The sequence below is a fragment of the Phalangium opilio genome, unplaced genomic scaffold, assembly GCF_054372755.1.
Source record: "Phalangium opilio isolate 3A_F unplaced genomic scaffold, DU_Popi_V2 ptg000042l_1, whole genome shotgun sequence".
Lineage (NCBI taxonomy): Eukaryota > Metazoa > Arthropoda > Arachnida > Opiliones > Phalangiidae > Phalangium > Phalangium opilio.
The window spans coordinates 4276668-4294708 of record NW_028324166.1 but is presented as its reverse complement, the minus strand read 5'-3'; the positions used below and the strand labels follow the sequence as shown (position 1 = coordinate 4294708).

At 39.5% G+C, this 18041-nt stretch overlaps 2 protein-coding genes and 1 long non-coding RNA gene across 9 annotated transcripts; 2 read left to right on the top strand and 1 right to left on the bottom strand.

The window, feature by feature from the left end:
* The first annotated feature begins 779 nt into the window (after positions 1–779).
* On the top strand, positions 780–6115 carry LOC149678519 (macrophage mannose receptor 1-like). The gene is made up of 5 exons (XM_089835882.1): positions 780–1153; positions 1216–1707; positions 1767–2315; positions 3358–4734; positions 4945–6115. Exons 1-5 carry the CDS (start codon positions 964–966, stop codon positions 5988–5990), a joined length of 3654 nt encoding a protein of 1217 aa, XP_089692008.1. The 5' UTR covers positions 780–963; the 3' UTR covers positions 5991–6115.
* Positions 6116–6636: 521 nt separating this feature from the next.
* Positions 6637–17370, top strand: LOC149678517 (macrophage mannose receptor 1-like). 7 transcript variants are annotated; one of them, XM_089836445.1, is made up of 8 exons: positions 8561–8650; positions 8722–9877; positions 10507–10720; positions 10785–11276; positions 11337–11885; positions 12532–13944; positions 14095–15573; positions 16223–17370. In XM_089836445.1, the coding sequence occupies exons 3-8, from the start codon at positions 10657–10659 to the stop codon at positions 17278–17280; spliced, it is 5055 nt and encodes a 1684-aa protein (XP_089692571.1). In that variant the 5' UTR covers positions 8561–8650; positions 8722–9877; positions 10507–10656; the 3' UTR covers positions 17281–17370. The 7 variants fall into 7 exon arrangements, with proteins under 7 accessions (XP_089692572.1, XP_089692571.1, XP_089692570.1 ...); XM_089836444.1 differs by having other exon boundaries at positions 8722–10026; XM_089836443.1 differs by having other exon boundaries at positions 8722–10124.
* On the bottom strand, positions 7772–8329 carry LOC149678518 (uncharacterized). Its single transcript, XR_016366085.1, has 2 exons — positions 7998–8329; positions 7772–7900 (listed from the first exon to the last, which is right to left on the bottom strand). It is a non-coding gene; the product is annotated as an uncharacterized LOC149678518 (long non-coding RNA).
* Positions 17371–18041: the final 671 nt, after the last annotated feature.

The following is an 18041-nucleotide window of genomic DNA, read 5'->3' as shown; positions in this document are numbered from 1 at the left end:
TTTAGCTTTGGTGTTATTTAACGTTAACATGTTGGCAAACTAAGAATATTGTTGAGGTGAGACGAGACGATAGTGTTTACACTGCAAACCAGTTGTGAATGTAGCTTTCAGAATATAGGGTAAACAGCTGAAGCGTAGACTTCATTTCCTGTTCTTTTCCCCATTGACTGATTTCCATGTGTCCAAGATTTATCCTTATTGGATGTAAAATGTCGTCTGCTTTACTGTACATTCGCTATGTTTGGAATACTGCTTCAATATTTCGTAAATTTTTTCTTCAAAAAAGTGAAATAATTCCATATCTAGGTAAATACCTTTGTAGTAGTAGACCTCTTGACACGGAGAGGTAATATTTTGGTTTTCCCAACTTGTTTTATTTGATCTGTCAAAAGCAGAAAATTCTAAATAGACCTAATCAATATCAATGTCTATGTTGATCATACGTCATACTGTGCGATCGTAATTTCTTTAAGATAAGTATTTTAAAACTTGCATAATGTTGAAGTGAAGTTATTTTGGTATTTTATCTGTTCCCCCCCCCTAAACTACTCTTTAATTTTGGACTTAATATAATTCATGATGTAGGAGAAACATTCCATGGAGAAAACCAAAATGGCGGTTTTACTTTCGACCTAAAGGACGAGTTCTGATTGGGTTTGTGAGTAGAAGATCAGCAAGAATGTTAGGGGTGCCAGTGGAACCGAAATTTTCTTTAATGGACGTCAATAAAATAATAATTCGATTCTTTTGTTCGATAAAACCATTCATAAAAAAGAATATGACATTAGTAATGGTTATGATCATGTTAACCTCTCTGGATAAAATGATGAAATATTCGAATCTATTGTTCAATAGGAACAGGAAAATATAATACTATTGTGACGCTCATAATGTTTAACATTATGCCGTTTTACTTTTGTATTATTTTATGACTGAATAGGCCATTTGCAAAAACGAAAAACAATGAACAAAACGAAAACCATTATAGACGATACTTGGAACTCGAGATCGTGTAGAGATAAAACCTATTACACAGGAACGATTCTCAGACACTTCAACACATTCACGTCTATCTGTCAAGTTCTAATCATGTTAGCGATGTACGAAAAATACGCTGTCGTTTTCTTGACGATGGCAATGAACATTGAAACAGGTGACAATAATTAACATACTCTTCAGCCTATGAGTAGATTTCTAACAAAGTTTTGAATATAGCTTCCGTTTGTGACAAAGGAGTGACCGTTGATGACAAATGTTACTGGATTGAAAAAAAAAAGGTTACTTGGGACGACGCTTTGCGTGAATGTAAAAAGGCAAATCCAAAGGCCGGTTTAGCCATGATCAACGATCCCGAAATTATGAAGAAAGTTCCAAAGTTATTTTCAAAAGGAAATTTCGGCTCTTGCACTAAAGATAGAAGAGAATGCCCCTTTTTTGGGATGCGTCTTGATCGAGGAAAATGGTATCAAGGCGGTAAAAAAATTCCAACGGAAAAAACAAAAGGAAAAAGAGCTACTTGGTATTCTAGTAGTCAGTTTTGGTATAGGCCTGAAACGCATACGTTAAATATCTATTATCCCAATGACGCATCGGGAGATTGCGGGATGCTAGTAATGCAAAGCACCCAGTGGGGAAATTACTACGGAGCGGGAAGAACGGACTGCTACCAGCCATCTCCAGTTACGTGTCAAGTTGACATTGATAAAAGTAGGCAAATGAATTAGTACGCGGCGAAAGTATATTGCTATTCGTTTAATCTTCCTTAGAGCATTGCACGGCCAACGACAAAGAACCTACCGAAGAAGACCCAAGGAAACCTTTCATCCCCATGGAATGTAGAACATCCAAGGACGGTAGAAATAAAGGAAAACCCAAGCCGTACGTTTGCGACATAGGAGTCTATTTAAATCACATGTGTTACTGGGTTGAATACGAAAAGGTTCAATGGAGGGAAGCGATTTTCCAATGTCAAAAGGTTAACGCGCACGCTCGTCTAGCCAAGATAAACACTGAAGACATCAAGGCGGAAGTCCAGAAGCTAATTCGAGAAAGCGACTTTGCGGCGTGTAACGAAAAAGGAGAAGAATGCCCCTTTATCGGGATGAACGAGTCGGCGGTTGAAGGCGATTGGCGTTACGTTGACGGAACCAATGTCACCGAAGACGAAAAAAAATCCTTGTGGTATGCGGGTTCTCCAAACGGAGACCGTAACGAGAAATGCGGCGTCTTTTTTGGAAAAAAGTTTAATTATACTGTAGGAGCCGGTGACTGCTACATCCCGGCTCGCGTCATATGCCAAGTTCCCTATGATGATGGTGAGTACATGCTAAAGTATATAGATATAAAAACAAAAAGTACAGTTCGTTGAAACTTTCTCGCACCGTGTAATATAAGAGGCCCTTCTTTATCCCAGAATAATATCGACCCCCCCTCGGCGTATGCTTACCTTCCCGACCTTGGCACAAGGAACAAGCCGTTAAAAGGCTCATATAGTTGCTCCAAAAATTAACGTTTGAATCGCTAGCATCATGTACTACCTACTTTAAACCTATGACGTCAAGAAGCTCTTCCCTGATTGGTTAGTTCCTGTAGGCGTTTGAGCGGAGGGTAGTTTGCTTCTCAGTTTACATGTAGTCTACAGACAAAGGCATGGAATTGTTAATGAAGTGTACTTTTAGTTTTTATATCCATATACTTTTGGTACATGTTACCTAGTTTTTATCGAATGGATAGTGGGCATTTAATTTATCATGAATCTCTATAACTATGAATATACAGCTCTATCATATGCCCCTTATATCATGTCGATTTGGTTTGGGTGTTACCCTCCTAGCTTTGACGCGTTTTGTGTAGCTCTAATAGCCAATCACGAGACAAGAGGAAGTGACATTTCGAATTTACACACCCGCGGACTCCCCTTCCCTTCTCCCGCTCCTAACACTAGCAGACACGTGACTGATGTCTCCTTTCGCTAAGCCCCGCCCAAAACGTTTTCGAGAGGTCAGACCGCATAACACAGCTGTATATTCATAGTTATATAGATTCATGCTTATAAAGGGAGGGGAAAAGTAAAATGTAGTCTTTTTTTTTCGATTCTGCTACGAATTAAATGAGCTATCTGAGTAACGAAACATTGAGGAAATATCTTAAAGCAATTTTAAAACTCAAAGATTTGGAGACTTCGTACATTATTTTAATTTAGCACCTAACGCCCTGACTTTTGTTAACAAATTTCTCGTTATACGATCCATGTTGAATGAAATTGCGCGCAATGTGACAATAGTGGCGGGAGGTTGGGAATTAATTACTGAGACTGAAATATAATTATTATTTTATTTTTTTTCTTTGCATTTCAAGAGCTTTTCGAACCCGATAGAACTATCCCGGAATCGCAATGCAAGAAGGGAATAATCGTTGGTGAGAAATGCTACTGGGTTGAACACGACGCCGTAAAGTTTTTCAGAGCCCAAGAATTGTGTAAACGACAATTAGGTAACTTGACTATAGTCACTAAAGAGAACAGAAAGTATCTGTTCTACCTAGCCAAGGAAAGTCAATCCAATACATTACACATTGGCTTTATCGAGGACCTCGATGGAGAAATGAAATGGAAGAATATCGACGGAACAAAATTTGACCAAAGCCTTTTTGGAGGAAAGGAACCGAATGGAGATCATAAGGAAAACTGTGGAGCTCTCCAGAAATATAAAGGGGTTCACATAGTGGCGGATCACAAATGCAAAGAAAATCACAAGTATATTTGCGAACAACCAGTAGCCACCTTGACTTACGTGCCACCTACACCTGTAACGGAACGAGCCCTTTGTAATAGGGGAATTAAACATGGCAACAGATGCTACTGGATCGAAACGGGCGTACTGAATTGGTTCGACGCCGAGACATACTGTAACACTTTGAACCAACAGGCTCACTTGGCCAAACTTAACAGTGTAGACGTTCAGAACGCCACCGATAAATTAATACCGAGGGATTGGAATCACGACAATCATATTTACTTCGGAGCCAATGACATTGTAAAGGAAGGCGAGTGGCGTCACATCGACGGTACCAAGGTTTCGTTGAAGAACGAAATAAAAAAGAGTCTGTGGAAAAGCGCGAAATTTAGTGGGCGGGGAGAAAATTGCGCCGTGGTGCTGGGTTACGGTGAAGGTGGACATTCGTATGCTGATGTATCATGTGACGTCCTACGTCCCTTCATGTGCGAAGTACCTTACAAAAAGATAACTAAACAGAAAGATAAAAAAAAGGTAAATCCCAGACCGTCCATTTGTGGCAAAGGAGTGACCGTTGGAAATAAGTGTTACTGGCTCGAACACGAAAAGGTTCAGTGGGGTCAAGCTTTGCTCAAATGTCAAAAGGTTAACGAATTTGCTCGTCTAGCCAAGGTTAATACTACACAAATACAAAACGCCATTGAGCGGCTGTTATCAAGAAAACGTCATTCCGACTTAACTGAATGTGACAAAAGTGGTGAAAGATGTCCCTTTATAGGCATGAACGATACTGTGGTAGAAGGTGATTGGCGATACATTGACGGTACCAAAGTCAGCGAAAACGATAGAGATTCTTTATGGTATGATAGGGATGTGGCATCTGCGGTCCAACGCCATCTCAACTGTGGCAAAGTTTTAGGAAAATCGTTTGAGTATCGTCTGGGAGTCGGTGATTGTAGCACTCCGGCTCCGGTTATTTGCGAAGTTCATAAGCGTCAAGGTAAGTTGTTTTTATGGAATGGACGCTACATAGATATATTCGAGACAGGTCAAGTTTTTAATTTTAATCTACAAACCCTTCATTGCCACGAGCTTCGTTAAATAAATTCTTTAGTAAATGGCTTATCTAAAAGCAGGATGACGACATCAATTGCGCTACTCTACCAATAGTTGCGCAAATTGAATGCTAATGCCATTTTCTCATTTCAAGGTCGTTGCGGACCAAACCCCAAAAATTTTACAACGCAATCTCTGTGCAACGAGGGAATCACCATTGGTGACAAATGCTACTGGATTGAACACCACCCTTTAAATTGGAACGATTCCCAAAAGGAATGTGAACGACGAAATCCTAGCGCCCAATTAGCTATAGTCGCCAACAGCGAGATACTTCAGCACCTCATCGATCTAGGAAAACTAAGTTATCCCAATATAATATACGTCGGCTTGAAAGAGGACCTCAAATATGATCTAAAGTCGAAAAACCGATGGAAGAACATTGATGGCAGTATATTTGACCAAAGCCTTTTTTCCTCTAAGGAGCCTGATGGAAATGGAGAGCAAAACTGCGGCGCCATCGTTACATATCGTTACAATATGGCCGATATCAATTGTAATTATAAATATAAATTCGTGTGCGAAGTACCAGTATCCAAGGTCGAATATATTAACGTACAACAACACCTTTCACCGGAAGAACTTTGTAAAAAGGAAAAAAGTGTCCGAGTTGGCGACAAATGTTATTGGGTCGAGAACGATAAAACGAATTGGTTCAACGCCGAAACAAAATGCAACAGAAGGAATCCCAAAGCTCACTTGGCCAAAGTTAACACCACGGAGATTCGAAACAGCATCCACAATCTAATTGGAAATGAAGAACACGATCATGTTTTTATCGGGGCAAGCGACATAGAGACAGAAGACTATTGGCGATACTTAGACGGAAAAAAGGTTAAGAAAAATCAATTAAAAGAATTATGGTATCAAGATACGGCTGAAAAATTCGACGTTAAGGATAAACGTTGGCAAAATTGTGGTGCAATGCGTGGTAGCAAAAATGGTAAAGAATACAAAAGAGGCAAAAGTGGAGACAGCAATTCCCACTATTTGATTGACGTGGGATGCGATTCTCATTTTCGCTTTGTTTGCGAAATTTCAATGGATGTGAAGAATTCAGAACCAGTTATCTTCGAAGAATGTAAACTTCCCGATGGTCAAACTGGCGCTACTGAACCACCCACACCGATACCAAATTAAGCAGAATTTGAGAAATTAGTTTGATTATTCGGTGTGAAGGAAACTAAGAAATTTCTGATGTAATCAAAATAAAGTCTTGAGCAATCTCAACCTTGCTTTTAGTTGAATTTTTAAACTTAGTTTAACAGGCCCATGCTGCTAGTTAGAGAAATGATCGACAACAAAAACAGATCAGTTCCTCGCAGTTGGATCTCAAATTTTGATAGAAACACCGCAACTGGAATCAAAACCATATCATACCACAATATATCCAAAGAAACATATTCATAAAAAATTAATTAATATTTGCACCAGGCCCCCACCATTTTAGAGATATATTCTCGGGCATTTTCCCAATACACTTCTTCCAATTTAAAGCAATGGATGAACTTCACCAATCGTTTCTTCGTCATTAAATTTAAAATTATAAGCCATATTAAGAATGAGAAATCAGCCTAACTCTGGCGCTAGGACTAGGCTCTGTTTTTATTTGGTGTACAGACGAAATTGTCGAATATTCCACCGTCCTCGTGACGCAAACTACCCTGCTGATTGGATGTACGCCGGCTCACTCAGCATGTTGAACATTTTTGTCGTCTCTCGCCATTGGCGGCCGGCGTACCGAAGGCGAAATATTACAGTCCACAATCTTTAAAATACATGTATAATGTATGTCTTTTATTGGTAAAAACAGTTTCTTCTGTCCCGTGTGTTGGTTTCTCTGTAAGTATTTAGTGGAATGTTCTATTGCCGTCACTTTCTTCATATTTATAACTTAGGTGGACTGGTAAGAACGTTTCTCGGATAGAATGGAGCCCATTTGAAATAAAAGTGATTTTGCAGGATTTTCAAAACTATTGGGCGGGGGGCGCGGAAATATGAATAAAGTGGGTAGCAGTGAGAACGTATAGATAGGAGAGTCAAAGAGGGAAGGGTAAGGTAACTAGATCGGTACAGCCCGATATCTCTCTCACGCGCACCAAAAAGGGTAGAAAGAGAGGGAGTTGAAGCTTGGCAAGGCATTTTGAATGTTCTCGCTTTTATTTGTTAATTATTTGCTATATTTTCCTCCTAATATCCGGTTCACCGTATTTCAACCAATAAGAGGTCAGAGAAAGATGCGCGCGCATACCGGAAGCTTAGAGGTAAACTTCCAAAGCGAGAACACCCCAGCCAAGCCTTCTACTCCCCCTCTTTCTACCCTCTTTGCGCGCACCTAGCTAAGAGGGAAATTCAAAAGGGTTAGAGGCCACGGCAGTGATCTGCCTCTTCTCCTTTTTGTTTTCCTCTCTCTTGCGCCGATTGCACATGTGCGGAACTCTGATACTGAGCCACAGCTCGGTACCGGTTTTGAAATGGGGTCTGACGTAGCATTTGATCTCCCGAGCAGCGTGCTCAATATACGTGGTATTTATACCTATGGTTCTATTTGCCTGTTCAGTTTTTCTAGCTACTTTCAGCTCCTCCCCCAAGGAGGAATTCTGATTGGTTCCTGCCTTTAGCAAGGCAATGTAAAATTTGTGTGTAGATATTAAGTCTGAACTTTAGCGGTACCACAGGAGCCTACATTTTCTTTAATTGACGTCAACAAATTAATTACAATGATGAGATTCTTTTGTTTGGCACAACATTTAAAATCTTTCATAAAAATGAATATTACAATAGTAATGGTTATGATCAAAATTTTGCCCACACCGATACCCAATTAAGCAGAATTTGAGTAATATGCTTTTAGTTTGATTATTCGGTGTAAAGGAAACTAGGAAATTTCTGATGTAATTAAAATATAGTCTTAAGAATTCAATATCTCTTGCTTTAAGTTGAATTTTTATATTGCTTGAACCATAAGCATATCAAACCACCCGTAAGCGTGAATCGGCGGGAAATTAGCCACAGGCATTGTCTAGGTAAAACTCGGGAGACAAGTCTTCCTGGTGGCACAAAAGGGAAACTTTATTCAAATCGAGCAAGGGATGCTACCGGAAGCTTGGGAATAAATACAAGGATTAATATATATCTTATTCTTACCTATTATAAGCTCTAACTCTATTAATACTTGTAATCATAACAAACATTGTCGTCTGCTAGTGGGGCTAAAACGTGGATTTTGAAGTTCGCGTAATAAAGGCACGCGGCAACCTATACTTTTGTACTTATCCTATTAATAAGAAACCAGTTGTACTGTGTACACTTATCACTAAGAGTTTTTCCCATTTTCTTTAAAAATTCGAGATAATTTGCTGTTCCTAGTCTTAAACAAACAACTTAAGTCTTAAAAGCCCGTACTAAACCGATTACCGCTGCCACTTATTGCAGAAGCAGACGACTGCTTAGATTTCCGGGTTATAAGGTGGTAGGGAGCAGGCTGGGAAATAGCACACGTCCTCTGGTCCAAAACCAGTTTATTAATTGCTCGGACTAGTTTTTTAATTCGAGAAGTGGGGCTTACTGGTCCTCGGGACCAGTTTATTAATTGCAAATCTATAGGAGAACAAAGGCTGGGACCAGTCCGGAGACCAGTTTATTATTTCGGTCCCTAGGGGATCACTGGTCCTAAGGACCAGTTTAAAAAATATCCTTATTTCCCAGACTGGTAGGGAGAATCGGGAAGGAGAGAATTTCTTCGTTTTCCTCTAGGTGGCGTAGAACCTCAAATTTCTCTCTGGCGCCCTTGTACAATGGTGAATACCCGTGGTCTTATTGTGAATTCACGCTTACGGGTGGTTTGATATGCTTATGCTTGAACTTACAGTTTAACAATCCCGTGCTGCAGGTTAAAGAAATGATCGACAACAAAAACAGATCAGCAAATACGGGCCCGAGGAAAGCCTCTCGGCTAATCCCACATGGCCCAGATATCTCTAATAAGAAAAAAAAAGATCAGCAAATTTTATTTCAGATTTCATTAATTGTATTTATGTTTCCTCAGATATTTCTCCATGTTGACAGATTGCTAGCAGTTAATGGAAAACGGCTTTAGCCTAACGAATTAAACAAGCCAAGATAAGGGCTTAAACAAGGCGACCCAAGGGCTCGTAATAGTAGCCACATCGTACGAGTGAATAGCCCCTCTATACCCTACCCCAATGAGTGGATAACCCCTCTATACTTTACCCTAATGAGTGAATAGCGATATCTTTTACAATGCTTAAATAAATTACCGTGCATAAAATCAGAGTGAATAGCCCCTCGATGCCCTACCCTAAACGGTGATAGAATTATTACCCGTATTAATTTACTTATGCCGTAATTGTAATATTCCGGCGAATCGAAGAACAGGTAGTTTTAGTGATTATCCCCTCGATGAGTTTACAACATAGACTTATGCCGATGCACACTTATCGCTTCTTATAAATTTCTAACATGAACTTATGGTCAGAAGAGTTTGAAAGAGAAAGAATTCGGTAAAACACCCAATAATTGTAATATCCCGGTGCCTTAAGACCATTCTAAAAAGAACGTCAGTAAATACTTGCTTTTGCTTTCAAAATTTCCCTCGATTTCTTTGAATGTTGAAAGAGGGGAGCGTGAAACTCTTATTGTCGACGGGTAAGAGGAATTTTTAAGGGAGGGTATATGGCTTAACCTAACTATCATAATTTCCTTCCTTTTAAAATACACGAACGAAAAATATCACCTCACCACAATTCTCTCCCATTCACTCTCCCTTCAATGACGATCGAAAAATTTTATACTGTCTAAGGCAGTTCTCTTTCACGCCACCACCACCACCACCAACAGGCCAGGCCAAACTAAGACCCTCATCGTAGATGTTCATCATACGATGTGGCTAAAAACTTCACATATTGGAATTGTGATATATATGGATAAAAAACCACAATCTTTATATTTTCATCTAAAAAATATATTTTTCTTTTGTGTCTAGAAGATCAGAAAGAATGTTAGGGGTGATTCGATTATTTTGTTCGATATTTTATAAAAATGAATAACACAATAGTAATGGTTATGATCATGTTAATCTATCTGAATAAAATGGTGAAATATTCGATTCTATTGTTCAATAAGAATTGGAAAATATAATACTATTGTGACGCTCGTAATGTTTAACATTATGCCGTTTTACCAGAGAAAATTTACAATAGGGAGTAGAAGCTCTTGCCCTTGACAGTGCTAAATACAATGTAGCTCAAACAAGTAGGCTGCGACGCTAAAACTGGCCAGGTAAATTTCCGGTCACATGACACTCCTTTAATTTTAAACGTTGCCCTCAATCAGTATTGGTTGTACAATAACCCAATAAGGGTCCGCGATTTCGAGTGAGACTTGCGCCATTTGGAGTTATTTTAAGTCGGACGTTTCCCTTTTCCTTAAAAGGTATTGTGCATTTCCTCTAGAGACTCTCCCGCAACTTTCTAGAACCTCCCTAGAGGGAGGGGCCACAAAAAATTACACCGGAAGTAGACCTGGCCAGTTTTGTTGATCGCGTGATTTTTGAGCTACATAATATTACTCAGTTTCAACTCCCTATTATAAATTCTCTCTGGTTTTACTTTTGTATTATTTTATGACTGAATAGGCCATTTGCAAAAGCGAAAAACAATGAACAAAACGAAAACGATTATAGACGATTCTTGGAACTCGAGATCGTGTAGAGATAAAAACCTATTACACAGGAACGACTCTCAGACATGTTAACACATTCGCGTCTATCTGTCAAGTTCAAATCATGCTAGCGATGTACGAAAAATACGTCGTTGTTCTCTTGACGATGGCAATGAAGATTGAAGCAGGTGACAATAATTAAAATATCCTCAGTAAATAAGTAGATTTCTAATAAACGTTTTGGCGATATAGCTTCCGTTTGTGACAAAGGAGTGACAGTTGATGACAAATGTTTCTGGATTGAAGAAAAGAAGGTTATTTGGGACGACGCTTCGCGAGAATGTGAAAAGGCGAATCCAAAGGCCCATTTTGCGATGATCACCGCTCCCGAAATTATGCAGGAAGTTCCGAAGTTATTTTCAAAAGGAAATTTCGGCTCTTGCACTAAAGATAGAAAAGAATGCCCCTTCTTTGGGATACGTCTTGATCATGGAATATGGTATCAAGGCGGTAAAAACATTCCAACGGAAAGAAAAAAGGGTGATCATGGTATTTGGTATGCTAGTAGTCAATTTTGGTATAGGGTTAACACGTACACGTTAAAAGCAAAATATCCCGATGAGGGATCCGGAACTTGCGGGATGCTAGTAATGCAAAGCACCTATAGACGTAATTACTTTGGAGCGGGAAGAACGGACTGCTACCACCCATCTCCATTTACGTGTCAAGTTGACATTGAACTAGGCAAGCAAATGACTTAGTTCGTGTCGAAAGTATTTTACTATATCTTTTAATCTCCCTTAGCACATTGCATGGTCAACCACCAAAAACCTACCAAAGAAGATCCAAGGAAACCTTTCATCCCCGTGGAATGTAGAACATCCAAAGACGGTGGATATAAAGGAAATGATAAGCCGTCCGTTTGCGACAAAGGAGTCTATTTAAATGGCACGTGTTACTGGATTGAGTACGAAAAGGTCCAATGGAGGGAAGCGATTTTCCAATGTCAAAAGATTAACGCGCACGCTCGTCTAGCCAAGATAAATACTAAGGACATCAAGGCGGAAGTCCAGAAGCTAATTCGAGAAAGCGACTTTGTCGCGTGTAACGAAAAAGGTGAAGAATGTCCATTTATCGGGATGAACGAGTCGACGGTTGAAGGCGATTGGCGTTACGTCGACGGAACCAAAGTCACCGAAGACGAAAAGAAATCCTTGTGGTATGCGGGTTCTCCAAACCGAGACAGTAATGAAAAATGCGGCGTTATTTTTGGAAAGAAGTTTAATTACACCGTAGGAGCTGGAGACTGCTACATCCCGGCTCGCGTCATATGCCAAGTTCCCTATGATAAAGGTGAGTACATATTTTTATCTAATGGGATAGTGTGTGTTACAAGAAATATGGCGCTTCGGGCATTGAGTATGATAACGTGTCTTGTCCTATACCTAATATAGTCAGTACAGGGAGGGGGAAAGAAAAATGTGTTGTTTATCGATTCTTCTACTATTTTTCAGAGCAATTTTGAAATTAAAATATTTTGAGTTTTCATAGGTAATTTGAAATTAGCACCTTCGACCAATTGCTTAACGCATTGCCTTTTTGTTAACAATATTCCCGTGGTATTCAAAGGAAATTTAAATTGGTTTTGGAAAAAATTGCGCGCGATGTGGCATTAGTGGCGGGTGATGTTGAGCGTGCTACGGGAATTTTGATAAAAAGAAGGCGGGGCATTTGCTTGTTGGTGCTAATTTTAAGCAATCTATGAAATATCAAACTAAATTGAATTTTGAAATCATTCGCAAGTAATTCTGGGATGTTTCTTTATGCAGATTGATCTTATAATTAGTAGCAGAATCGATAAATAAATAAATCATTTGATTTTCCCTTTATGCGCTATTAGTGGTATGTTATTAATATAAAATCGATTTCTCGGAGAATGGAGACTTAAGTATCGAAACTGGAATATATATTATAATTATTATTTTCTTTGCATTTCAAGAGCTATTCGAACCCGATAGAACTATCCCAGAATCGCAATGCAAGAAGGGAATAATCGTTGGTGAGAAATGCTACTGGGTTGAACACGATGCTCTAAATTTTGTCAGAGCCCGAGGATTTTGTAAAAGATCAAAAGGTCCATTCAATCACTTGGCTATAGTCACTAAAGAGAGCAGGAAGTATCTCTTCCACTTAGGCAATCAAAGTGGTTCCAAGGTATTATACATCGGCTTGATGGAGGACCCCAATAGACAGGTGAAATGGATGAACGTCGACAGGACAGAATTTGACGAAAGCCTTTTTGGAGGAGACGAACCGAATGGAAAGCATACGCAAAACTGTGGAGCTATCCATAAATCTGGAGAGGCTTACATAGTGGCGGATTACACATGCAAAGAAAATCAGAAATTCATTTGCGAACAACCAGTAGGCGCCTTGACGTACGCGCCACCTACACCGGTAACGGAACATGTCCTTTGTAAAAGGGGAATTAAACATCGCGAACGATGCTACTGGATCGAAACGGGCGAAATGAATTGGTTCGATGCCGAGACATACTGCAACTCTTTGAACCGCAACGCTCACTTGGCCAAACTTAACAGTGTAGACGTTCAGAACGCCACCGATAAATTAATACCGAGTGGTTGGAAGAAGGAAACAAATATTTACTTCGGAGCCAACGACATTGAAAAGGAAGGCGAGTGGCGATACATCGACGGCACCAAGGTCACGTTGGAGAACGAAATTGATAAACTGTGGAAAAAGGCTAATTTTAGTGGGCGGGAAGAAAATTGCGCGGTGGTGCTGGGTAATGGTACAGGTGGACATTTGTATGCTGATGTATCATGCGACGTCCTACGTCCCTTCATGTGCGAAGTACCTTACAAAGAATCCAATGTAACAACACCCGTTGTAGAACAGAAAACGGTCCAGATCGATGAAGAAAAAGTAAATCCCAGGCCATCCATTTGTGACAAAGGAGTGACCGTTGGAAATAAGTGTTACTGGCTCGAACACGAAAAGGTTCAGTGGGGTCAAGCTTTGCTCAAATGTCAAAAGGTTAACGAATTTGCTCGTCTAGCCAAGGTTAATACTGAACAAGTAAAAAACGCGATTGAGCGGCTATTATCAAGGAAAAGCCATTATGACTTAACTGAATGTGACAAAAGTGGGGAAAGATGCCCCTTTATAGGGATGAACGATACTGTGGTCGAAGGCGATTGGCGATACGTCGACGGTACCAAAGTCACCGAAAACGATAAAGATTCTTTATGGCTTAATTGGAATGCAGTATCCTCCACCCAACGCCATCACAACTGTGGCAAAATTTTAGGAAAATCGTTCGAGTATCGACTGGGAGTCGGTGATTGTAGTATTCCGGCTCCGGTTGTTTGCGAAGTTCATATACTTCAAAGTAAGTTGTTTTTCTGCAATACACGCTACTTAGACATATTCGAGATTGGTCAAGTTTATAACTTTAATCTAAAAACGCTTCACAGCCACGAGTATAGATAAATAAATTCTAGAGTTGCGAATTGAATGTTATTTTTTTTTTCATTTCAAGGGCGATGTGGACCAAACCCCAAAAATTTTACAACGCAATCTCTGTGCAACGAGGGAATCACCGTTGGTGACAAATGCTACTGGGTTGAACACGACCCTTTAAATTGGAAGGATTCCCAAAAGGAATGTGAACGACGAAATCCTAGCGCCCAATTAGCTATAGTCACTAATAGCGAGACACTTAACCACTTCCTCGACCTAGCAAAACTAAGTTATCCTGAAATAACATACGTCGGCTTGAAAGAGAACCTCAAAACCGATCTTAAGTCGAAAGACCGATGGAAGAACATCGATGACACAATATTTGACCAACGCCTTTTTTCCGAAAACGAGCCTAATGGACAAGGAAAGCAAAACTGCGGCGCCATCGTTATAAAACGCAAAGTGGCCGATGTCAATTGTGAGGATAAACTTAAATTCATGTGCGAAGTACCAGCATCCAAGGTCGAATATATTAACGTCCAACAGCACCTTTCACCGGAAGAGCTTTGCAAAAAGAAAAATAGTGTCCGAGTTGGCGACAAATGTTATTGGGTCGAGAACGATAAAACGAATTGGTTCAACGCCGAAACAAAATGCAACAGAAGGAATCCCAAAGCTCACTTGGCCAAAGTTGACACCACGAAGATTCGAAACAGCATCCAGAATCTAATCGGAGATAAAGCACACGACCATGTTTTTATCGGGGCGAGCGATATAGACAAGGAAGACGATTGGCGATACTTGGACGGAACCAAGGTTACGAAAAATGAATTGAAAGATTTATGGTATAAAGATACGGCTGAAAAATTCACTACATTTAAAAGTCAGCAAAATTGTGGCGCAATGCGTGGTAATATAAATGGTAATGAATACAAAAAGGGCAAAAAAAAAGACAGAAATTCGCACTACTTGATTGACGCGGGATGCGATTCTCATTTTCGCTTTTTTTGCGAAATATCGATGAGAGGAGGTTCGAAAGAGCCAGTTATCCAAGAAGAATGCAAAGCTGGCGAGGGAACCGCAACTAGTCAAGTGGTCACATCTTCCATCTGTGACGAGAAAGCGGAAATAATAGATGACACGTGTTATTGGATTGAATATGAAAAGGTTGCTTGGGGTGAAGCGCTGCTAAAATGTCAACGAATTAACCCACACGCTCGTCTAGCCAAGGTCAATACCGAACAAATCAAGGATGCCATCAAAAGGCTACTTTTGAAATCAACAGAATTGAACTCGTGTGATGGACTTGGACAGGTATGCCCCTTCTTAGGGATGAACGATACGGCACTCGAAGCTCATTGGCATTACGTTGACGGAACGAGAATCTCCGATGAAGAATTTGCCTTATTATGGGGTGAAACCCAAGGTAAAACGTATCACAAAGGAAGACGCGAAAAAAACTGCGGCGTAATTTTTGGAAAGAAGTTTGATTACCGACTTGGAGACGGAGAATGCTTTAGACCGGCACCAATTATATGCGAAGTTCCCTTTGAAAAAGGTAAGAATAGAAACTAGACAAAGCAACGTTACCTAAATGGCGACAGATTAATGCATGTATTTGAGAAGTCTACTACATTTGGGTCTACATACTCTACAGAAGCTTTGGGGGAAAGGATCATGCCCAAAGCTTAACTTTTTTTTTAACCTTACAATGTTAGGCCTTAGAAGCATAATAAAATGTTTTAACGTACATTAAATTCAAGACCCTTCACCTAAACATTCTAGATATCAAATTAAAGAGAACTTCTGACTAAAATGTTTTCCTTTACCTTCGATGAAGCATATATAGTGTTGCAAATTTCAAATAAAAACCAAAATAACTAAGTTTTCTTAATGGACACTATTCCGTGAAAAGGACGACTAGTACCACCTGATGGATTTATGATTTGAGAGTAGATTCCGATCTGAGGTCCTCTTCACGGACACAGAGAAGCCCAATGTTCTGTATCCATTAAAAAATCCGCTTCTAACTTTTAAATTTTACATGTGGGTACGCGGTTCCAATTTGGAACTAACATTACCAGGAGAATCTGCTCCTGACATTACTCTATATACTCAATCGAAGAAATAAGAAAAATATCTAGCTCGAAGTTTTTATTTAACCGTGAAGACATGAACTATTGTCAGGAATATTTTTTACTTTTAAGGATATTGCAAAGGAAATCCCTTGACTCTTCCACCGAGATCATTATGCGAGAAAGGAAAGACCATTGGTGACAAATGCTACTGGGTTGAACGCGACGTTGCAGTTTGGCTAGGAGCGGATCAAGGATGCGTTAACCAAAACCGCTACGCGCACTTAGCCGAAGTCAATAACAGAGAGACACTTAATGAACTGATCAACCTGGCCAAGGAAAGTGATACCCAAACAATGTTCATTGGCTTAACACGAGTCTCGGGCGATGATTGGAGGAACATTAACGGAAGCGTATTTAAGAAGAGCCTTTGGTTAAAGGAACCAGGGAAAGAAAACTGCGGCGCTATATTTCAATCTCCAAACAAAGGTTACGGAGTCGGGGATATCGGGTGTTTCGAAAAACACTCGTACGTTTGTGAGGTACCAGTATCTAAAGCCAATTACGTGCAAGAGTACACATCACCAGAAGAACTTTGCCAAAAGAGAAATGGCTTAAAAGTGTTAGGAAAATGTTACTGGCTCGAAGGTGATAGAACGAATTGGTTCAACGCCGAAGCGGAATGCAATAGAAGGAATCCCAACGCTCATTTGGCCAAAGTTGACTTACATGTGATTCGAAACAAAATCCAGACTCTTATTGAAAATAAAAAATTCGACCATGTTTTTATCGGGGCGAGTGACATAGAAAGGGAAGACGATTGGCGATACTTGGACGGAACCAAGGTTTCGAAATATCAACTTATTGAGTTATGGTATAAAGATACGGCTGCAACATTCCTCCCTGAATATAAATTTAAGCAAGATTGTGGCGCGATGAATGGCGAAAAAGGCAAAACATTAAGTGTTTGGGAAAAATTTAAAAAACTGATAAAATATATTTTTCTGAAGAATAATGATAAAGTGGATAATTTGCATTATTTGATTGACGTGGGATGCGATTCTCATTTTAGATTTTTTTGCGAAATATCAATGAATGTGAAGAATTCAGAACCAGTTATCTTCGAAGAATGTAAACTTCCCGATGATCAAACAGGCGCTACTGAACCAACCACACCGATACCCAATTAAGCAGAATTTGAGAAATTAGTTTGATTATTCGGTGTAAAGTAAACTAAGAAATTTCTGATGTAATCAAAATAAAGTCTTGAGTAATCTCAATCTTGCTTTTAGTTGAATTTTTAAACTTAGTTTAACAGGCCCATGCTGCCAGTTAGAGAAATGATTGACAACAAAAACAGATCAGTTCCTCGCAGTTGGATCTCAAATTTTGAAAGGAACACCTAACTGGAATCAAAAGCATATCATACCACAATATATCCAAAGAAACATACATTCATAAAAAATTAATTAATATTTGCACCAGGCACGCAGCATTTTAGAGATATTCTCGGGCATTTTTTTCAATACACTTCTTTCAATTCAGAGCAATGGATGAACTTCACCAATAGTTTCTTCGTCATTAAATTCAAAACTATAAGCCATATTAAGAATGAAAAATCAGCCTTACTTGAGCACTAGGACTAGGCTCTGTTTTTATTTGGTGAATAGACGAAATTGACGAACATTCCATCGTCCACGTGACGCAAACTACCCTGCTGATTGGATGTACGCCGGCTCGCTCAGCATTTTGAACATTCTAGTCCTCTGTCGCCACTTGTACCCGGCGTACTCAACGCGAAATATTACCAAGTGTGGACAGGCCACAATATTTACATTTTCATGTATAATGCATATCTTTAATTGGTAAAAACAGTTTGCTTACAGCAAAGAAAAGTAAAAATATTTTCAAACAATCAATTTAAGAATAGGCTGAACTGTGACCAAGTAGA